General features: G+C 63.9%; 6 protein-coding genes across 6 annotated transcripts; 3 read left to right on the top strand and 3 right to left on the bottom strand.

The window, feature by feature from the left end:
- Positions 1 to 83: 83 nt before the first annotated feature.
- On the top strand, positions 84 to 4,145 carry CHLRE_16g690000v5 (uncharacterized protein). Its single transcript, XM_001699195.2, has 7 exons — positions 84 to 282; positions 767 to 1,411; positions 1,630 to 1,763; positions 2,230 to 2,373; positions 2,553 to 2,647; positions 2,865 to 2,985; positions 3,250 to 4,145. Exons 2-7 carry the CDS (start codon positions 910 to 912, stop codon positions 3,646 to 3,648), a joined length of 1,395 nt encoding a protein of 464 aa, XP_001699247.1. The 5' UTR covers positions 84 to 282; positions 767 to 909; the 3' UTR covers positions 3,649 to 4,145.
- Positions 4,146 to 4,193: 48 nt separating this feature from the next.
- Positions 4,194 to 7,515, top strand: CHLRE_16g690050v5 (uncharacterized protein). The gene is made up of 6 exons (XM_043071669.1): positions 4,194 to 4,341; positions 4,426 to 4,472; positions 4,600 to 4,971; positions 5,218 to 5,406; positions 5,706 to 5,762; positions 6,172 to 7,515. Exons 1-6 carry the CDS (start codon positions 4,212 to 4,214, stop codon positions 6,334 to 6,336), a joined length of 960 nt encoding a protein of 319 aa, XP_042915786.1. The 5' UTR covers positions 4,194 to 4,211; the 3' UTR covers positions 6,337 to 7,515.
- Positions 7,516 to 7,563: 48 nt separating this feature from the next.
- CHLRE_16g690100v5 (uncharacterized protein) lies at positions 7,564 to 9,315 on the top strand. The gene is made up of 4 exons (XM_043071671.1): positions 7,564 to 8,098; positions 8,389 to 8,460; positions 8,725 to 8,862; positions 9,196 to 9,315. Exons 1-4 carry the CDS (start codon positions 7,826 to 7,828, stop codon positions 9,241 to 9,243), a joined length of 531 nt encoding a protein of 176 aa, XP_042915787.1. The 5' UTR covers positions 7,564 to 7,825; the 3' UTR covers positions 9,244 to 9,315.
- A 1-nt stretch (position 9,316) lies between these two features.
- On the bottom strand, positions 9,317 to 11,913 carry CHLRE_16g690130v5 (uncharacterized protein). Its single transcript, XM_001699135.2, has 5 exons — positions 11,587 to 11,913; positions 11,449 to 11,497; positions 11,003 to 11,069; positions 10,605 to 10,726; positions 9,317 to 10,338 (listed from the first exon to the last, which is right to left on the bottom strand). Exons 1-5 carry the CDS (start codon positions 11,826 to 11,828, stop codon positions 10,255 to 10,257), a joined length of 564 nt encoding a protein of 187 aa, XP_001699187.1. The 5' UTR covers positions 11,829 to 11,913; the 3' UTR covers positions 9,317 to 10,254.
- Positions 11,914 to 11,967: 54 nt separating this feature from the next.
- On the bottom strand, positions 11,968 to 16,433 carry CHLRE_16g690150v5 (uncharacterized protein). The gene is made up of 10 exons (XM_001699134.2): positions 16,266 to 16,433; positions 16,091 to 16,175; positions 15,803 to 15,872; positions 15,180 to 15,309; positions 14,609 to 14,950; positions 14,096 to 14,259; positions 13,619 to 13,711; positions 13,163 to 13,444; positions 12,724 to 12,936; positions 11,968 to 12,505 (listed from the first exon to the last, which is right to left on the bottom strand). The coding sequence occupies exons 1-10, from the start codon at positions 16,372 to 16,374 to the stop codon at positions 12,182 to 12,184; spliced, it is 1,812 nt and encodes a 603-aa protein (XP_001699186.2). The 5' UTR covers positions 16,375 to 16,433; the 3' UTR covers positions 11,968 to 12,181.
- A 54-nt stretch (positions 16,434 to 16,487) lies between these two features.
- On the bottom strand, positions 16,488 to 21,313 carry CHLRE_16g690200v5 (uncharacterized protein). The gene is made up of 8 exons (XM_001699133.2): positions 20,682 to 21,313; positions 20,090 to 20,180; positions 19,447 to 19,503; positions 19,086 to 19,145; positions 18,503 to 18,619; positions 18,122 to 18,294; positions 17,691 to 17,862; positions 16,488 to 17,431 (listed from the first exon to the last, which is right to left on the bottom strand). Exons 1-8 carry the CDS (start codon positions 21,179 to 21,181, stop codon positions 17,252 to 17,254), a joined length of 1,350 nt encoding a protein of 449 aa, XP_001699185.2. The 5' UTR covers positions 21,182 to 21,313; the 3' UTR covers positions 16,488 to 17,251.
- Between the last annotated feature and the right edge of the window lie 82 nt (positions 21,314 to 21,395).

Consider the following 21,395-nt stretch of genomic DNA (forward strand, 5'->3'; position numbering starts at 1 on the left):
TGTTTGGGCAAGGAGTGGTCCAATCAAGCCCCCGCGCTTTGCCCATGCAAACCCAAACATAGAGTCGTTCTTGCCTTACTTTCTCTGAGTAGTAACTGTGTTTTGATTATATCATGTACTTTACTAACAATGCGTGACGCACAAGCGACTGGCGTGAAGCGAAAGCAAAGCGAGCTGTTGCACCAAACACCCTAGTTTTGCGCGTGAAAGCTGCTGACGTGACACTAGATCTATTGATCTTTCTACAATATATGAGCGCGTGTCTACCGGAGCATCAACCAGGTATGTCGATGAATGCGGGTCGAGGGAACCCACACGCGGATACTTCGGCACGGTGGTCATTCTGAATATAAGCGTAAAAGGTGCTAGTTACTTATTCCATGAGCGCGGCGGAGGGTGGTGCTCGCAGGGCTCCCCAGCTGGCGGCCAGCGCACCCCGTGCCGAGTCCTAGCCCGAAAACACCCCGCAACAGTCCCGCGCCTCGTCGTGGCCTTTCCCCAAAAGCTCAAACGTAGCCACACTTTGTATCAGCCACCGTATGTATGTATGGCGTGTCAAGACACGCCATACTGGTGACCAGGATAGGACCCGGAGGGGGCGCAGGTCGTGTCACCGCCTCAGAGTACCGTAGTCAAATACTGGTCAAGACCGCCACGCACCGTAGGCCATTTCACTTTTGCCGTGCGGCGGTAGAACTGTTAGTGCTGCTCACCAGACTTGAAGCTTGCGTCTCGCTGCATCCTATCGCCTTTCCATGCTTCACAGTGACTAACAGTGACTCTGACACAAACCCCCGTCGGCATCAGCAGCAGCAGCAGCAGTAGCACAGCGCCTGGCCGCAGGCGCACTCGGGAGGGAGCGATATCAGGAGCAGGAGCAGGAGGGAACACTAGACACTCGCGGCTGCCATGAAACAGGCATCAACGCCCAAGGGCAAGCCTCGCTTTCGGCTAAGGCTAGAGCACGCGGCCGTGTTCTTCGTGGTCGCGGCGGTGCTGTTCTTCGGCTACAGCGTGTTCCAGGCCAGTGGCAGCAGCAGCAGCAGTAGCAGCAGCGGGGGCGGCGGGGGCGGCCTCATCACTCAACACAACAGTGGAGGCCTGCACCGCCGCACGCTGGTGCGCGTGGGCGCGGAGGAGGACGGCAGCGGGGAGGGCGATGGGCAAGTCGTTGCCAAGCCCTGCCCCAAGGCGGAGCAGGTGGTGAAGACGGAGACGGTCACCGTCACCAAGCTGGTGTACGGCAGCACGCTGCAGAACCCGCGGGCCTACCACGTGGTGACCACGGTGGCGGGCTTCAGCAACCACTGGCAGGCGCGCATCCACTACTACTGGTTCAAGAAGCAGCGCGACGCCTGCCTGCGCGAGCCCGCCTGCGACATGGGCGGCTTCACGCGCGTGCTGCACACCGGTGCGTGCATGGCACCGCGTGTGTTTCGGGGTGGGGCGCGGCTGTGGTTGCAAGAGGGGGCTGGCTGCTGGTCGTGCATGCGACGAGGGCTCATGCTTCAGTACATACCGCACCCTGCCATGCTGCTCATCTCGCCCGTCCCGCCGGGCCCGGTGGCCTTGCCTCCCTCCCCATCGCGTCCTTCAATTCCATGCGTCACCGCGACCACACACACGCAGGCAAGCCCGACGACCTGATGGACGAGATCCCCACCGTGGTGGTGGACCCGCTGCCCGACCGCAACACCACCTACATCGTGCTCAACCGCCCCTACGCCTTCATGCAGTGGATGAAGCTGGTCAGCATCCCCGAGGTGCGTATGGGGGGGGGGGGGCAGGTGGGTGTGCCTGGCCGTGGCGGCTGATCAGGCTGGTTGGCACAAGGGGCAGGTTCTTGGTGGAGTCTGGGCGGGATGCACGCGGGCACGCGGCTAGGCGGTCGGGTGGTGCCAGGCGCCAGTAGGGCCGTGTGATGGTGGGACGGTGCGTCGTGGTGGGCGGGCTGCAGACCGGTATGGCAGTGGTGGGACCCTACACGACCTGGTCAGGCGGTCGGGAAGCAAGCATTCACATGCGGTCATGGTGGGGCGCCACACCGCTCGTCACGCCGGGCGTGTTCCGGAGGACAGGCATGGCATTTGTGGGCTCACTGGTGAAGTTGTGGGGTCCACCGCAGCCTCCCCAAACCGTCAGATTCCCCCCATCACTCGTCCCATCCTCTGCCCCTCCTCTCACCCCAACCCTTCTCCTGCTCGTCTCCTCGCTCTTCCACCCCCGCAGAAATACTTTGTGATGTGCGAGGCGGACCACCTGTTCATGCGGCCGCTGCCCAACTTCATGAATGGCGAGGCGGCGGGCGCGGCGCTGTTCACCTACATCGTGCCATGGAACTACAACGACATCGTCAAGAAGTTCATCGGCAAGGTGCGACATCCTGGTCGTGGTGAAGCAGGCAAATCAGCTAGCGGGCGTGCCTGTCCCGCCTTGTAGACAAGTAAGCGGCGGGGCGCATGTGGCGTTGGTCCCTACCACTGCCATGGCCTCGCTCAGGTGCCTCGCGCCTAGCCTGACCCCGCTTCCCGATCCCCTTCTACACCCAACAGGACAAGTCCGACGAGGAGGTGAAGAAGGTGCCGCAGATCGGCAACAGCCCCACCTTCATCAGCACAGAGCAGTTCAAGGTGCTGGCGCCCATCTGGTGAGCCGACCGGTGGCGGGAACTGGGGACTGCCAGGGCACAGGCGGTCACGGGGAAAGTGTGGCTGCGATATATACGAGGGCGGTCTTAAGGGCATGGCAGTGCGACCGGAGCGCGAGCGTGCATCCTCCCAGCTGCGTGCCCTGTCGATGTCACGCTAGCGCTCACACCTATCCGCACATACTGCCGTATGTCCTGAAACGCGGTTGCGCTCCAGGTACAACACCACCATGGAGATATTCGACGACAAGGAGGCGCACGACGCCTGGAACTGGGTGCTGGAGATGTACGGCTACGCCATCGCCACCTACCGCGCTGGCCAGCACGTCAACATGCGGGTGAGCGGGCGGGCAGAGGCGGTGGGGTGGGGTGGGGTGGGGTGAGTAGGGTGTGGAGTGGAGTGGTGGGCCAGGGCGCGGGCCTGCGGGGCGTTAAGGCGGCGGAACGCGACTGGGTGCCAGGAGCCGAACCCCCGGGCTCGACCACCCAAACCCGTATGCTCACAGAGTCAAAGTAGATGAATTAGTGTCCCACATGCTGATGCCTGGCTATCTTTGCACGCCCAAGCTCCTCATACGCTGCGCATTCCCGCACCTCCCCAGGTGGTGCCAAACATGCTGGCGCACCCGCCCTTCGACAAGGAGGAGGTGGACCCCGAGGGCCGCCCCTTCTACCTGCTACACCTCACCTACCCCTGCCGCTACGACAAGTTTGGCAACATGACTGACAACTCCACGCTGGCCGTGTGGACCTTCGACAAGCGCGAGTACAGCGTCAAGCCGCCGCCGCGCAACCTGCCCATGCCGCCCGAGGTGGTGCACAACAACCTGGTGCGGCTGATCGTGGGCATGATTAACGAGGCCACGGACGCGCTGCCGTGCTGGGACGATTACGTGGCGACGAGCAAGGTGAACAAGTGCGCGCACCACACCGCGCAAACGGGCGCGAAGGCGGAGGAGGCGGCGGCAATTGCGGGCGGGGCGACGAAGGTGGTGACGTAGGGATTTGCACGCGGCGTGGGTAGCTCTAGCCAGACAAGGTACGGGGCGCGCGATTCGGCGCGCCCTCGTTAGCTGCTCGGACGTGATAGCTTATGATAGTGGACATCGGTGCATGTAAGCCGACATGCAGGGTGTCGGGGCTTGCAAGTTGCAAGGAAGTGGCAACACACTGGACTGGATGAATGACGCTGACGGCTGAGTGGGGGGTGCGTTGGGGAGTTTCAGCTCGAGGTTGTTAGGACGTTTATTGCATCAAGCATGACGGTAGCGCAGTCGTAGCATCTAAGCAGGAGCTAGGAGGCGCCGTACGAAAAGGATGGTCACAACTGGGTGCAAACTCGGATGGGGTCCGGCACGCATGCCGTGCCAACATTGATCGTCGGTTGTCGTATGCCATCTGACATGCCACGCAAACATTCTGCAACAAACCTGTTCCCAAGCACAAAGCACACGGGTAGCCGCTCACTGCTGTTTACTGCGCGTTGATTGATAATACCCGACAGGACACTTACATTCATACATCGCCGCGCACTTCCAGGTATATAATACTGCATGAAATAGAAATGGTAGAGGGCTCCTCAGCCGGTGGCAGCGCTGAGCGCTCTAGTCGTCTCTTCGCGAAGTATGCGTCCATCATCAGTGCCGGGCCAGCTGCCTCGGAGGGAGTGGAGTGCGGGGCGTCGGGAGCAACAGGTGTGGAACATGCCAACAAGTCAATTGATTAGATGACGGCGAGCTCAAGCGGACTGCGTGCACTGACGATGGCTCGAACCGCAGGGTCGGCGTCCACGTCGAGCAGCGCGGCCCCAACCCGACCACAGCCGGTGAGCCCCACTCTGTGCCCTGCTGCTCTGCCGTCTCCGCTTTCCCGCCAACTATTTCTGAGTAGCGAGCCCGCAGCTCTGCCGTTCCGCTACAGTGCCGGCTCATTTCCCTGTTCCCTTGCTGCAGACCCCCTCCAGCTGCTCCTACGCGGCCGCAGCCAGCGCCCCGCCTCCGGGCCCCCTGCCGCCCACCAGCGGCTCCTGTCCCGTAGCCGCCCCCTCCCCAGTCAGCACTCCTAGCACCGGCAGTAGCAGCAGCACGCGCACATCATGCTCGGCGGCGGCGGCCGTAGCAGACGGTGGCACACTCAACCCGCTCAACAACATGCCGAACTCTTTGGCAGCCACGCCGGCGCCGGTGCCGGGCCTGCGCGGCGAGCGCGTGGTGAGCTCCATCCCCATGGCCCCGCCTGACAAGCTGCCGCCGCACCAGGCGCCGGGGCAGCAGAACTGGGTGTACCCCAGCGAGCAGATGTTCTACAACGCCATGAAGCGCAAGGTGGGGCGGGGCGGTGTGGGCGGTGGGCGGAGCGTGCCTGGTGCGCGTAGATGCGCGGTGGCGGGGCCTGGGCTCTTTATCGATCCGGGCCCGGGGGAGGGGGCACGCTTCGCATCTGTCTGCCAAGAGCATAGCTGGCTTGCGGGAATGGCAAAGCCACTTGTAGGGCGCGTGTGGAGTGCATGTGCGGCAAGGCCATCCGCGTCAACCAAACGCTCCCCACCCCGCGTCTACGCTATCTTGCAGGGCTGGGACCCGCAGGCAGAGGACATGCGCAGCGTGGTCGGCATCCACAACACCGTCAACGAGCAGGCCTGGCACCAGGTGCTGGCGTGGGAGCGGCTGCACTGCGACGAGTGCGCCACGCCGCGCCTCAAGCGCTTCCAGGGCCGCCCCAGCGACCTCAGCCCCAAGGCGCGACTGCTCAACTTCGTGGTGGGTTGGGGAGCGTATGGTGGGTCGGGGAGCCGGTGGTGGGTTGGGGAGCGTATGGTGGGTTGGGGAGCGTATGGTGGGTTGGGGAGCCGGGAAGCCTGAAATCCTGGAAGGAGCGGCCGGAGCGGTAGGGACATCGCTGGGAACGGAGGGGATACGGCAAGCTGCGCGCAGTCGGGCGCCGCAGCGCCGTTGTGACAAGCCAGAAGGAAGGCTGTGGGTGACCTGGCCTGTACACTTCGGCTGCTGCGGCGCTGCTGATGTGGGTGCTGCTGCTGCGGGTTCTGTTGCCGCCGCAGGGCTTTGGGCTGCCCTTCGACCGACACGATTGGGTGGTGGACCGCTGCGGCAAGGAGGTGAGGGAGGGTGAGGGCGCCGGGGCCGGAGCCGGGGGTCGGCTTGGAACTGGACTGGTGGGAACTGGGGCGTGGGGGCTGCGGGTTAAGGCGTCAGGGCCAGGCCAGGGCCACGGGTGCGGCCAGCGGCTGGCGCGGCCTGCATGCCTGGGATAGCCTGCAACAACCCTGTACCAACGAGGTTTCGCGTAGGCACAAGCGCACAGCCCACCCGTCCACCCATGCGCCCCCAAGTACCCACGCCATATACCCAGACCTCACCAGCCCCATGCCCTCCCGGTTCCCACACCCCCTCCCAACCCCGACCTCCCCGCCCACTCCCCGCCCCCCTTCACCTCACACCTAATTGTAACCCGCCCCCCCCCCCCAACCCATGTCATCCCCTGTGTCTGTGTGTGTGTGGTCCCAGGTGCGCTACATCATCGACTTCTACAACGGCGCGCCGCAGCCCGGCCAGTCCGCGGCCGCCGCCTTCTTCCTGGACGTGCGGCCGGCGCTGGACAGTGTGGAGGCGGCGTGGGACCGCCTGCGCATGCAGTTCAGCTGGGTGGCCAGCGGCAGGTGGCGGGAGTGAGGCGAGGACACGGGGGGCGAGGACACGGGGGGAAGGGGGCGCGTGGCGTGTGGCATGGGCACGGGGTACGAGGTGGCAAGCGAGGGGGGATGGAAGGTGGAAGGGCAGTAGGTGGTGGCTGGATGGGACTATGGGGGAAGGGCATATTGCAGGGACGAGCGGAGGGAGGAGGCCTGGGGAGCGGGGACGTCCAGAGGTAGGGCCTCGCGGCGCAGAGGCGGTGGCAGCGGCGGCGGCGCCGGGCGTCTAGTCATGCACACAAATAGTGCTGTGAGCACTGGATGGAAACATACGGCATGGTATTCATGGGTGACATAAAGGTTTGTGCCTTCGTGGCGCCTGCCCTGGCAGAGGGAGCGCGATGAGTCTATGACCGTTCAGCAGGCCAGGCTGGCCGGCCCTTGTGGGTGCTGGACTTATGTAGCCCTTACGTGTGACACTACATTCTGCGTGGCAGGACCGGCGGTGACGTGAGGGGTGAAGGGGCAAGCCCGGTGCATGGTGTTTTGGCGTGTGCCGTACAGACGGTCGTGAGGTATTATGCGCATACTGTGGTAGTTAGCATTGGTTGTGATCTCGGCAAGTGAAGGCGGTGGAGCAGGTATCTGGGCGCTGCGCGTGGCAGGGGGTGGCGGCGGTGTTGCCTAGCGCTGCTGGGCGGGCCCGGGATGCCGGGTGTAAGGGTATGCACGGGCCGGATGGTTGGGCGCTGTGACACTGAATCTGTGCGGCACACGCGTGCGTAGAATATGGAGATACTGCTTGGTAATGCACTAATGCGCAGCCTGCAGCATCGCGGCGCGGCGCGGCAGTGGTGGCGGAGGCGGAGGCGGCTCGGGCCTCGGGGCCTGCTGGCGGCAGCGGTGGCGGCGGTCCAGCGGTGGCAGGGGTGGAGGGGGCTCCAGGCCCGGCCATTGGGCCATGGCGGCAGTGGCTCTGGTGTAGGACCCGACATTGGCACATGGTGACAGCGGCTGCAGGGCGGGGTCTGGCGACGGTATGTGTGTGCGGAGCGGAGGGAGCAGGCAAGGCCACGAGCAGGAGTCAGGCGAGCGTGACGCCGCCCGAAACGTGGCGACAGCGCACAGGGTGCGCGGGGCTTTTGGACTGCGTGCGAATTTGTGCGAATCGCGGGGTTGGGAGGTGCACGGAGGTGGCATGGATGGGCGCTGCCTAGCATCGGAGGAACGTCGGGGCCGCGTGCCCACGGTCCATCCAGTCGGTCACGACTATGGATTTACCAACAGAATTCTACGTATTCTCTTAAGACGTGGTCAATCAGTGAACCGGCTGTAACTATACATTCTTGCATTCCCTCAACAGTCCCTCAACAGTCTCGTTTTCTTCTACTGGTAACAGAATTCATAGGATATCCACGACGGACGGAGTAACTCCTTGGCACAGAAGGCCCGCAACCATTGTCTTGAAGTAGTAGCGCTGGTTGCCACACATACAAGGCACGCTCAGGATCTAAGTGTAAAAAAGCAGAATGGAAGGCGCGGCGGGTCCAAGCGGCTTTAGGAATGTTGAGCCATTGAGCCGGCAAGAGCGCGCGGCAGCTCGGGACAAGGACCTGCTTGAAAAGTCCCGGCTTCAAGCTCGCAACCGAGGGGGACCACTGAAACAGCCAGAGAACGTCGTTGGGAACCCTGTCATGCCGGCACGGAATGCCCCAGCCTTCTGCGACGAGTATGACCGGTTTAACAGAGACGTGGCGGGCGAGATGAACGCCAAGAAGCAGCAGAATCTACAAAAGAAGGAGGTGGGCGGTTGCCAGGGGTTAAGGCTGCGGGAGGGGCAAAAGTGGAGGGTTGGGGGCTGCCCCGGGGTAAGCAGGCACGGCACCTCTCGAGCCAGCTGACCCGCGTCCTGCTCTACCTCACCGGGCCGGGACTACCCCCACACAAACATACCATAAGGGTCTGCAACTGCCCGAGCCACCTCACACTTGCTGCTTAGCACGCCCCCGCAACGCCCCAACACGCACGGACGCAAACATGCGCTGCGCCACGCTCTGCTTGTGACACCCCCGCTCTGCTTTGCGCCCCGTAGGAGGTGTACGCGGTGAAGCGGGCGGAGCAATACCACCGGGAGCGCAGCAACTGGGAGACGCAGGCGCAGGCGGTGAGCAGCGGCACGTTGCTCTGGGGCGGGCGGAGGGCGGGGGGGGGGGCTGCGAAAGGGCATGTGATGACATGCGGGCGCAAGGACGGCGGGGTGGGCGGCTTGGGTGGGCGGCTGGGCCCTGGCGTATCGTCGGGAGTGGCCGGGATGCCGCCCTGGCCCTGCCCGCTATTACAGCTCGCCGCCGTACCCGCCCGCCCTCTTGCCCATGTCCGACACTCTCATCTGACGTCCAACACACGTGTCGCCATTGGAATGGTTCAGGCGGCGCGCGAGGCGGCACGCCTGGAGGCATCACGCACGACGGGGACGGGCGCCAAACGGAACCAGGGCAGCGAAAGCTACAACATCATCAGCCTCAACTACAACAATAGCAGCGGAGGGCAGCAGCTGGCAGCCAAGGTGGGAGGGCGGCCGCAGGAGGGAGGGGGGCAGGCGTGTGGAACGCGGGGCTGCGGGGCTGCGGGAGCAACGGCGTGGCGTGTGGCCCCCTGGGTTGGTGCGGTCGGTGACAGGGGCGGGATTGGGGGCGCTGCTGGGTCATGGGGCGTGCGCCCGCAGGACTCGTATGGCATCGCGAGAAGCCCCACCGGGAGTGCGGAGAAACGCGATCAATGCACAGCGTGGCCGCACTTTTACCGCCGTACAGCGGCCCCATACTCCGCATCCACGCGCATCGGCATGTGCACGCGCGCGCGCGCACCGCCGCGCGGTCGCCACCGCCGCAAACGGCAGGCGGTCATGCAGTCAGTAGGTGCAATGCTCCAGTGGTTTCTGGTCTAGCGGAAAGCAAGTTTGTTGTTTGCTGGTCACTTCGTGACTCCCTAGTGGGTAGTCAGCAGGCTGCTTGGAAACCGCATGAGCGCACTTACAGTGCGTCCGCCAAACACTTGTCGGCAGCAGGCTCTGCCCCTGCACTGGCAACAGTCCTTGCATCCTTTTGCTACCGGGCGAGGGTGCACCCGCTCACATAACATGAAATGATTGTCTTGCGCACCCAACTGTTGCATACGGTATTGCGCATTCATGTAGCCCGCCACGCAGATGGGCGCCGCAAGCTAATTCATACACACTCCACCACATCCCCACACACATATGCAGTCTCCCCCGCGCATACACTATTACGCTCTACCACCCGGGGCATACCAGATTCGCTTTGTCAAACGTATGCGTAACAGTTGAGGTCCGGTCCCAATCCGGCAAAACCGCATAATGATCACTCTTCATGCTTTGGCTCAAAACACACCACGGTAGGGTGCTCCAGTGCACCTGAAAAACACCTCCCTTGCACGCATCTTCTTACAATACAACAAGACATTGCCGCCATGCCACCAGCCGTCATGCACGGCCACGCCGCCAGCAAGTAGCTACAAGGGTTAAACCTAAGCCCCCGCTCTTATTTCAAGTTCGTGAACTCGGCCGCCCAACGACTGCCTGCCCGCTCGTCGTGATCCCCACCGACAGGACACTGCGGTGAAAGAGGCACGGCAAGCGCGGGCCGTCAACCTCTACTCCAAATCGCACAGCGTCAGTCACAACATCATCACAGGAGAGCCAATCAAGTTCCCAACCGCGGGCAAGGAGTAGCAGCACACACCGGCCACACCAGTAGCAACACACAGCCTGTGCGGTAGCCACCAGCCATGACGCTGCTCTCAGCCCTGAGCCAGCGGCTTAGATGCTGTGATTCTTGTTACAAGTTGACTGGCGATTTGGTTATTTGGATAACGTTGCGGGTGGCATGCTGCACGGCGCTCCGACTGCGTGTGGCCATGTCACGTGTGTGGCACGGCCCTAGTTGTTGGCGGGGTTGCGCGAGAAGTCGTCGTTTGCGCGCACGTACACGTCGTACAGGCCGAGGGTGCCGAACAGGAAGCCCTGGGCAGGAGGGGGAGGAGGAGTCGGGGGCCGAAGTGCGTGAGAGGTGCAGGGCATGAGAGGGGGGGCGAGAGCAATTTATTTGGCAGCGGCAGGACGGAATGGAAGGGTGTTGTAAAGTGAAGTGAGGCTTCCGCAGCCTACTTGAGGGATGCTAATGTTGCTAATGTAGGAAACGGCACGGCGCTATGGCTACGGGCCTATGGCACGGCACGGCGTCAGGACGCTGTACGCCACATGTAAATGTACGAGTGCTCATCTCTCACCCGCACGCCGGCGTCCAGCACAGGGTACTGCACGCGTGCCGCGTAGGCGGCCGTGATGACGCCCACCGCCGCGTGTGCGGACATGATCACATAAAAGGCCGTGCCCGCCAGCGCCTCCTGGTCTGTGTGTCAGATGTAAGGAATGCACAAGGGAAGGCAGCAGTGAGACATGCACGTCTGGCCTGTGCGTGTACGGTGCGCGCCGGCCGCATCGGCAGACCAAGTGGCGGTCGCCAGACCCCAGACATGAGGAGACAGGCTCCGCCAGGCGCCACCAGTGCAAGCGCAAGCGGCGCACAGCAGCTATACAGCCGCCCTCTCAGCGCAGAGCAGGTATGCAACTAGTGGTGTGCGGTACAGCCTGACGCAAGCACACCCATCACCCCACCACAACGCACCTGGCGTGAGCACGCCGATGCGGCTCCAATCGCCGGAGAAGGCGGCATCAGCCAGAGCGGCGTAGAACTGCCAGCGGATGAGCGAGGGGGAGACGGGGAGCGGATTGGGTAGGAGATTTGACGTGACATGCACATACCGTGACGCGTCCACACAGGCCGCATGGAGGGAGGTCAGCCGGCGGACACGCGCCTGTGCGGATGACGCACATGACGATGCAGGTACCCAGGCCGCAAAACCACATCGCGTGGTGCGGACTCCAGGGATGCACGCCCACATGCACGGTGCATTTGGACGCCCAAACAGAGCGTCCAATGGTGGGGGCGGTCCGTGCGGGGCCGTGACGGAGCGAGCCAAACCGCAAAGGTAGTGTGGCGAGCGCAGAGGAGATAGACCGGACACCCGGCGGTACCAAGCGGCGTGTCCCGAGACGTTTAAGATTACTCACCAGCAGCTCGCCCGCCAGCACCGCGTTATAGTAGACGGCAGGCATGTAGCTGCGCGATCAGAGATGCGAGCCGAGGTCATACGTCGGCGGCGACATGGCCGGTTCCGCGGGCATGCGCACTACCAGTAACGCTCTTACATGTTGGTCGGCCATAGACGGTACTCCTCAGGGTTTTCAAATTTACGCGGCGCCGCGGCTGCCTCGGCCTTAGGGCCAGCGGCCTTTGCGCCAGCGGCCTTGGCTTTTTTCGCGACCCCGGCCTTCTCCACAGCCGCTTTCGATCCTAGCCGTGCGAACACAACCGTAGATACGCGCGGAACGCAGCGCTGTTGTGTGGCACACGAAACTGCCCCACGCCGAGAAGCGCGCACCGAAAGCATTGTGGCCGTTGTACTAGTAAAAGCAGCGGGCGGTCCGCACCAACTCAAATGTGCACAGTGTGGTCAGATGCAAATATTAAGTAACTGTGGCTCCGTCGACCGGGTTGTTGGCCCTCAGCCGCGTGTCATGCGCCCGGCCACCCATGCAAGCCCCAGCGCACCCACCTCCTATTACTATGGTCGCCTGTCATTCTTCAGCGCCTTACCGTGTGCCCAGCATCAACATTCACGCTGCTTCTGTATTTCTGCACCTCACACGTCTACACCCGTTCCTCTCACCCACCAGCCCAACTTCTGTTATGTGCTCTTGTGAGGCTTCCTTGCACTCCACGCTCTCCATCTCTCCAACCTCTTCACTCGTCTTTTAAACGCCGCGCGGCACGCTGCTTCGCCGCCACCGCCACTGGCCCCGACCCCACCGGCTCCTCCAGCCACTGCGCCAATTGGCTGTAGCAGAAGGCCGCCGCGAAGCCGCAGAACGAAAACGTGATGAAGGCGCGGTCGTACAGCCACGGCAGGTGCGGCGGCGCCGGCAGTAGCAGCCGGGCCCCATGCAGCGCCGCCGCCGCCGCCACGCCCGCCGCCGCCAGCAGGGGCCACAGGTCCACCATCAGACCGGTCACGGCGTCCACAACGCGCGCCAGTGCGCCCGGGCGGGGGGCGGCGCGGCGCTCGGCCTGCGGTGCGGGTGGCGTGTGTGGTTGTGGGGGTGAGGGTGATGGGCGCGGTTGGTAGCCGCTCTCAAAGCCAGAAAGTCGCGTTGCAGCTCATTCGACACATGCTGTTTTTATGAGAAATGTCCGCAGCCCGCGCCCCAGCCCCCCAGCCCTTCCCCCACTTCCCAGCTCCCGCCTGCCTCCCTCCTCCCGTCCCTCACTCCCTCCCCTAGCCCCACCTGCAGCTGCCGCGCCTGCTGCAGCGCCGCGCCCGCCATGACTGCGCCGTACACCGCCGCCGCCGCCACGTACGGCAGCCCCACGCCGTCGCGCACCAGCAGCGGGAACATGGAGAAGCAGGCCAGCAGCGGCAGCCAGGCTGCTAGCGTGGGCTCGCGACCCGCCGCCAGCGTCAGCGGCAGCAGCGGCATCAGGATGGACTTCTCGTGCACCTGCAGTGTGCAGTGTGTGGGTGTGTTTGCAAGAGCACAAGGAAAACATAGCGTTCGTGTGTGTGTGTGTATGTTAGAAACCCAGCGCAAAACGAGTGTATGCAATGTGTTCATGTGTGTATGTTAGGAAAACACAGCGCAAAACCAGTGTATGCGATGTGTTCATGTGTCTGTGTGTCTGGAAAGCACAAAGGCAAGGGTGTACGCTGTGCGTGATGGTCCCCACCTGGTATGAGAACATGTAGAACGCAAAGCCGCTGTTGACCAGGCAGCGCACCAAGCCCCACCGCGACGGCCCACCGCCGCCGCCGCCGCCGCCGCCACCTCCAGCTATCTGGTGCGCCATGGCGGGCGCCGCCGCGGCCAGTGTGGTGGCGGCGGCGGCCCGCAGCAGCAGGTGCGGCGGGAAGCGGCTCTTCCACTTGAGGGCGGCGGAGGAGGCGCACCACCAGTTGGCTACGTAGTCCTCGTACAGACCGCGGCGCACCGGGAAGATGCGCGACAGGACCTGGCGGCCAGGCAGGGGGCAACGCCGGGGGGTGAAGCCGGGGGTGCTCCCGGTGGGGTCGGGGTCGCCAAGGGGTGCCGTAGAGGCGTCATCCGCCCGCTTATCACGGTCAGGCCCCCCCCGCTGTCCCGGCCGTCCGGACCTGCCTGCCACCACGTGCCCCCGTGCGCCCACCTGCAGCAGAGCCTGCCGCGAGTGCAGCCACGGCGCCCAGCACACCGCGAAGGCCAGCAGCACCGTGGCTCCCAGCTTGGCCACAGCCAGCAGCTGGGGGAGGGGGGGGGGTACATTCATAGTCAAACGCGAAGCTGTAGGGGCGCATAGCCGTTAATGTGGAGAACGGAGTAATTGAATTACAAGTATGAAGTGCCGGAAGGGCGAAGACCAGGTGGGGCGGGCGTGCAGCAGGGCAACTTAACACAATGCTCCCTCCGCCTATCTAGTCTAGCCTATAGCCCCTGTCCCTGCCACCTCTGTGCCGACACGCTAGACCTGCACCTCCCCCCCTTCCCTGCGTACCACCGCCTCATGTGCCAGCAGCCTTCTTGCCGTGCCTACCCACCTATCCACCGCCCAACCCACCGCCCAACCCACCTACCCACCGCCCAACCCTACCCACCTACCCACCCACCGCCCAGCCGCCGCCCGCACCTTGGCCGGCACGCCCCTGTGCGCGGGGTCGTGCAGCGCCCAGCCCAGCAGGTGCGCGAAGAAGGCGGGCGCGAAGAACAGCGCCATGTGTTTGTGGTTGAGGGCCGCCACGTACAGCACACCGCCCAGCAGCCGCCGGCCGCGGGCTATGGCGGCCACAGCGGCTGCGTGGGGGAGGGCGGGGAACGGGAGGGGGAGGATAGGGCAGGGCAGAGGGCAGGGGGATGTTGGGATGGGTGGGGAGGGAAGAGGGCGGCGGTGTTGGGGTGGGTGTTGGGGGTTTCGGGTGGTGATGGGGAGGGGGTGGGATGATAGTGGGGAGGTGGTGGGAGGTGATGGGAAGGTGTCGGTGCGCTGCTTGCAGTACAGCATGTGAGGGGTGCCACTTCGCGTGACGGGGCTCTGGGTGCGCTGTAGCGGGTTACGTACGGTATGCGTGTGCGCCGCCTGGATGCTGCCCCGGACAGCGGCGCATCAATACACAGCTATCCTTGCCTGGACGGTGGCACTTACCCAGGGTCAGGCCCAGGCTGATGCCATTGTATTGGAAGTGGCCGTGGTCAATCAGCAGCAGCGCGGGATTGAACAGCAGACCAAACAGCGCCAGCAGCCGGCCCCGTCGAGCCGCGGCGGATAAGGCGGTGGCGGAGGAGAACGAGGGCGAGTGGGAGAAGGGGGGCGGCAAGGCGCCGGCAGGTGAGGCGCAGGTGGAGGCGGCGGCGGTGCCCGTGGACGAGGGGGTTTTTGTGGGCGAGGCGGCGGGTGAGGAGGCCGAGCCCGCAGTGGCGGCGGCGGCGGACGTGTCGGGGCTGGGATAGAAGACTGCCACCGCCACCAGGCACGCCGGGATGTAGACTGTGAGCAGGGGAGGGGGTGGCCCGGGCGCGTGTGCGGGGTGTGGGGATGAAGTGCTGGGGGATTCGGTAATGGACCGAGTAGCAAACAGGTGCGACCTCGGCTGCTGCTGCTCCCGCCCCGTGGTCATTTATACATGCGCCATGACGCAGCCAAGTACGTTACCCTCGCACCCACATACCCGTGCATGCTTCTACGTCCTCCACGCCCCCCCCGCGACGCCACCTACTCAGCAGGTCCGCCACAATGACCGTCCAGCGCATGAGGGTCTTGGAGCTGGCGCTCTCATAGCCGTGCGAGGACACCAGCGCCACCGCCGCCGGCTCCGCCGCCCGCAGCGCCACACCGCACAGCCAGCTCTGCACGCGGCAGCGTCCGTGTTTGGAACGTGCGTATGTGTGTGTGGTGAGGGTTAGTTTACTCCAAACCCAGCTAAACCAAGGGGGGCGTGTTCTCGTGTGTGTGTGTATGTGTGCGCGTGTGCGTCACGGCATGTGATGATAGCAGGGCTACTAGGAGGGTAGTCGAGTGCGGCGCATGGCAGCTACGGCACTGCCCAGTGAGGACCTCACTGCCGTACAGTGGTGCTCCCGGTGCCGTGTGTTGTGTCTTCGAGGCTGTGTCCACCAGGAAGGAGGCATGGGGTCGGGCCCGCCTCCCGCCGCCTCTGCCTCACATGCCGTCAAACACGACCAAAGCTACATACCGTATTTGCCAGCCATGGCCTGCGCGTTCCGTTCCTCAGTACTTCATAAACCAGCTACAAACACAGTCTCTCTTTCCACCGCCGTCCAAGCACGCCCAGCCGAGTACGCCTCGATGCGCACCGCACCGCCCCCTCCCCACCCCCACCTGGTACCCGGACAGGGGCGGGTAGTCCAGGGGCCAGTAGCTGGCGTTGTTGACCGGCGAGTCCACGTACCTGTGCGAGTGCGGGGAGGGGGCGTGATGAGGCGAGGGGAGGGAGACGGGGGAGACAGGGGAGCAGTGGGCGGTGGGGACCGCGGCACTGGTCCACAACAGATTTTGTGTCGACCGCGGGAGCCGTGCCTATACCCCCATTCCAGCCCCATTCCTCCAGCCCCCAGCATAGTTTGTCCCTCCCTCCCCCCGCTCGTCGCAGCATGCAGCCGCACGCACCACTCCCGGACCGGCAGGTTCACGGTCAGCTCCATCCAGTGCCGCTGCGCCTCATAGTCGCCATACTTGGGCGGGTCGCCCGCGCCTGCGTGTGCCGCCACATATAGTGCACGGATGATACTGTGTCATATATTGTTGCGAGAGTGTAATGCCGTAAGTTGCGCAGCGGGCGCACCCGAATAGCCGGAGAGCCCCGTAAGAACGCGAATGAGCACCGCAAGCAACACCAGGAGCCCCGTGGACTTTGAATCATCGCCCAAGAACTCTAGTATGCTAGACATCATGTGGTATTGGCCAGCGAGTTCGCAAACAGCGAAGCTTGCAACGAATTGCAGGTTCACTCTTGCATTTTCAAGCTAGTTAAGCTTTATTTGTCATCGTGTTGAATGGACATGCAAGATTTCAAATATACCAAGTGAGTTCTCCTAATCAACATGCATGCGGGTTCGTGCTGCGTGACCGCTTTCACAGTCCGTCCGATTTCACAGCGGCTTGAGCTGTAACTTGGCACGCCTATTGCTGCCACTTGCCCGGCAGCAGTGCATGCCTGCTCGGTAGCACGCACACGTTCCCTGGTCGCATTGATGCACCACTTGAAGTCACCTGAGTACGGTAGCCAAGCAGCGCCGTCACTTTCCCTTCGCCTTCAGCAGTTTACTTTCCTACGCACGCATGAAGCCACTTAGGCCACGCCCCTGTTATGCCGCACCATGCTCCCAGCAGTGCCAGTCTCTCGCATTTAACGGCACGCGACCAACGGCATGCGGTTATCGGGGTCGTGCCCTCTCACCACTCAAACAAAGTGGAAGGGCGCAATGCCTGCCCCTACACGGCTCCAGTGCAGCTCCCAACGCGCCTCCCTCCACACACTTAGCACCCGCGTGGCACTCGCGTGGCTCCAAGCGACCAAGCCGACTGCGGCAGCCCCCCTCTCCCCCCAGTCCGCAGTCTACGTCTTCTCGAGTTATTTGATATGCATGGACCCCCCCGTACAGCACCACTCCACAGCTCCAGCATGTTGCGAACGTGCAGGAACGTGCCACTACATTCACAGGTCAGCAAAATTGCAGCACTACGCAGCACCGTCACCTCCCACCCGCAGACGCACCCCCGGCGCAGCAACCACAGCCTAGGCTGCAGCTAGCCCACCACTGCCTGCACTCAGCGGCGGGCCTTGGCCCCCACCGGGCTGTTGCTGAGCAGCGGCGCCGCGCTGGCGGGCGCGGAGGTGTCGGCGGCGGCGGCCAGCGTGGCGGCGGCGCTGGCGCCGGCGGCGCCGGCTGATGCGGGTGTGCCGGCAGCGTTTGCGGCCATTACCTTGGCGTTCATGTCGCGCAGGGCCTGTGGGTATGGATGGATGATGGGTGAGTGATTTACGGTAGTTTGTGGTGGTGGTAGGGTGGGTGGGTGGGTGCGCGCATGTGCGAATGTAGCCTGCGTATGATATGCCCAACCGCTGCCGCAACCGTACCGCTACCACGCGTGCACGCCCACACGCGCACACGCCCACACGTGCGCACACCCACACGTGCACACGTGCGCACATCCACACGTGCACACGCCCACACGTGCGCACACCCACACGTGCACACGTGCGCACCTGCATGGTGGGCAGTCCCACGCGGCGCCTGAAGCGGTCGTTGCGCAGTGTGAGGCCCTGCACCACGCCGAAGGCGGTGTTGGACACCCACAGCACGGCGGTGCCGGCCGCCACGTAGCCGCCGGCGGGGATGAACATGAAGGCCATGACGCGCATGAAGTTCTTGAGGCCGCTGGGGAGGCAGGTGGGTGGCGAGGGAGGGCGTGCGGGTCGCAGGGAGGGGTAGCGCGACACCAGGAGCGCGTAGCGGCCTCAACAGCCCAATTCGTGTCAATTTGTACCCACCGTTCGTCGCAACCCCCTGCCGCCTCCTATGATCCCGCTGCCTTTGGCCCTTCCCCCCCCCCTCCCCCCCCCTCCCCGACTGTTTCCTTACGGGATTGGTTCAAAGTTCCCCCCCCCCCCACACACACACACACACACACACGCACTTGGTCATCTTGGCCCTGTCCTCGGGCATGGGCCCGGCGTCCCCCGCCAGGTTGATGCCGTACTCCACCATGGCCAGCGTCACGGCGGTGCACATGAGCGGCAGGCCGAAGTAGGGGTCGGGCGAGGTCAGGTCCGAGAACCACAGCGCGCCGCCCGTGGTGAGGGAGGGCACCTGGCGGGGTGGGGGGAGGGCGGGGGGGGAGGGGGGAGTGTGGCGTTGGGAGGCAGGTGGAGGTTGAGCAGGGTTGGTCCGAGCTCGTATGAGCGCGCGCCTGGCGTATAATTGATGAGAGGGCTATCATCTCAACTCTTGTTGCAAAGCCGGCCCGCCCTACACCCAGCACACGCACACAGGCACACACAGCCACAGCCGCCCGCACCTTTGCGGCCATGAGTTTGCTGACGCCGTTGAAGATGGACAAGAAGATGGCGCCGTTGAGGATCATGACGCCGGGCACCACCAGCGCCGTTTTCACGGGGTCGCCGTGCTTGGCGGTCTGCGGCGAGGGGTTGGGTGTGGGTTACATTCAAGATTATATAAGAAGTGGAGGTGTAGCCAGGAACAGTAGGGGGGCGGCGGGGGGCGTGTCAGCATGCAGAGGTCAGCATGTGCTTGTGAATTGTCACGGTGGAGTCATGCTGGACTTCCCATGTTTCCCGGTCCACACGTGGGGAGCTCGCGAACCGGCCCGCTGCATTCGTGCAGCGCAGACCTTCCGTCCCGCGGCTTGAGCGTTGCGAGCTGGTGCTCCGCTGCCGTCACCCATTCACCCCCGCCCAAGGAGCACTGCCCCCTCCCCCTGCCCCAGAGTTTAGAGTTAAGCCCACTGCCCCCGCCCTGCCGCCGCTATCTCCCGCCCAGCCACCTCCACCTCTAGACCGCTGGCCGCTGGGCCCCATGCGGCCCAGGGCCCCCCCCCCCCACCCCACCCCACCCCGCCCCGCCTGGAGCCCGCCCCATACCTGCACGTTGTACTCATTGCGGAAGGCCTGGAACAGCCGCTGGTGCTCCTCCTGAGACGTCTGTGGGAACATTGGGGTTGGGGTTGGGGTTGGGGGCAGAGCACGGGGAGACAGATGGGGGGCGGGTAGTTGACAGACATCCCATCCCAACTACACCACCCCATGTACACCAGGGCTTGTGTTGCGGCGCGGCCGCACCGACTGTGGTGCACCATGGGCCCGTGCCTGCAAAGCAAGCCCCGACCGGGGGCAGTGCTGTACTCCCACCCGGTAGCTTTTGGGTTTGCCGTACACCAGCCCAGTCTCCAGGCGGGCACGCAGCCCCTTCACTCCACCTTCCACCCCCCCTCCCCCGCCTCACCGCCTTCATGGCCGCCTCCTGCAGCTTCTTGGCGTGGATGAGGTTGTGGTTGAACTCCTGTCAACACGTACGTGCGCGCGTGTGTGGGGGGTTACATTCATACTAAGTAAGAAGAAGCGTAGTTGTAGCCAGGCGGCTTTGGGGGGGGTCAGGCATGCAGGGAGGTGGAGGAGGCGCACCACGGGTGCCAGTGCCCAACGGCCAGCCGCCTGGCTGCTTGCGGACGGTCTCCCTGCATCCTGCACCCACCCTTACGCCCTCCCCCCATGCATGATGCCGAGCCGCCCAGATGGTTGGCACCACAGCAAGCACACACGCATGCCACCTCCAGCGCACTCGCCACGCCCGCAAGCGTGTCACCCACTCTCCCCCGTCGCGCCATGTCGCTACCTCTGAAGTATGGAACTCGCTTTGTCATCGATCGGAATTCCCCCTAAGTCCCCGCTGCCCTCTCCACGACGTGCTCCGGGCTTCCAGTCCTGACATACCGCACGACCTCACAGCCACCCTGCCACTCCCTCCGCCTGCCGCCCTCCCCCATCCCTGCCCCATCCTCTCCCACCCCTCCACCATCCTCTCCCATATCCCAATCCCCACCCCAACCCAACCCATCCACCCCTCATACACACATACACACACGCACCATCATCTTGGCGCTGCCCTTCTGCGCCACGACCATGAGCGGGAAGGTGAGCAGGCGCAGCGTGATGTTGAAGATGGCGATGGACAAGAACCTGCAGGGGTCAGGGGTCAGGGGTCAGGCGTGCGTGTTGGAGGGAGCATGAGGGAAGGAAACATGCAGGACCAAGACGGATGCCATACGGTACGCGATGTGGTGCAACGCTCCCGGTTTTGTCCGGCGTGTGTGCTGTGCTTGTGCATGGGCGGGCGCGGTTGTGTGCGAGTATTTGTAAGGTGCGTGTGTGTGAGCTTAGGAGGGGTTGCTTTTTGACCCGTTGCTCACACATTGCGGTGTCGCTTCATCTCCCCGCTGTTGCGGCTGAGCCGGAGACACCGGCCCCCACAGGCGCAAACGGCCCCGCGCGTGCAGCTCAAATCGAATCCCGTCCCTCTAGATGACTCAGACGCCGACACGTATATGTGAAAGCCCGCTGGCAGCTGCATGCTGCCCACGCTGCTACTTGCCGACGGCTCCGCGCCCGCCGCACACCCAGCTCGGCACCACCGTGCCGCGGCGCACACCCCCGCACACACACATATCCACACACACGCACCATGGCGTGTCTAGCAAGTCGTGCACCGCTTGTAGTCCACTAATGCACCACGATGCGGAAAAGAACGCGTCCGCCTTCGCGCTCATGATGGAAGCGCGCTCCAAGGCCGAGCACGCCTGGTGGATGGCGGACGCCACCTCGATGGCATCGGGCGCGCTCTCCGGGAGCGGGAAGAACTCGGGGGGCCCCACAGGCGTGGGGTCAGCGACCGGCTCGCTGCCCGAGATGGAGGTCTCATCGCCCGTGGACGCCGCCGCGACTGCACCTGCATCGGGCTTCTTGCGGGCGAAGGAGAAGAAGGTGCGATGGGAGCTGCTGCCCCACGCGTGCTGGTGCTGCTGCCACGAGCCACCGCTGCCCCGCTGATCCAGCGTAATTTGCTGTAGTAGTGAGCTTGCGCTGGTCGAGCACGCCGACAGCACTTGCGTCGACGCTGCGGACTCGGTATGATGCGCGAGCAGCGCCGCTCCGCGCTGCAGGGCGCGCCACCTCTGCGCCATAACGAATCGTGAAACGTAACGCTGTGACTATTAACTTCTTCTAACGCGAGTCAATTATAACTTTGTGACGGAACTGATTGCACTGGACTGGTTTGTCTATCGCATTCTGAATCGCGTTTCAGCAGTAGATCGAGCTACGTAATATTGTTATCATGATGAAATATGCCATAACTGCACAAGATATCACGCGCTCGCCCTGATGGGCACGCGTGGC

Source organism: Chlamydomonas reinhardtii, chromosome 16, assembly GCF_000002595.2.
Source record: "Chlamydomonas reinhardtii strain CC-503 cw92 mt+ chromosome 16, whole genome shotgun sequence".
Classification (NCBI taxonomy): Eukaryota; Viridiplantae; Chlorophyta; class Chlorophyceae; order Chlamydomonadales; family Chlamydomonadaceae; genus Chlamydomonas; species Chlamydomonas reinhardtii.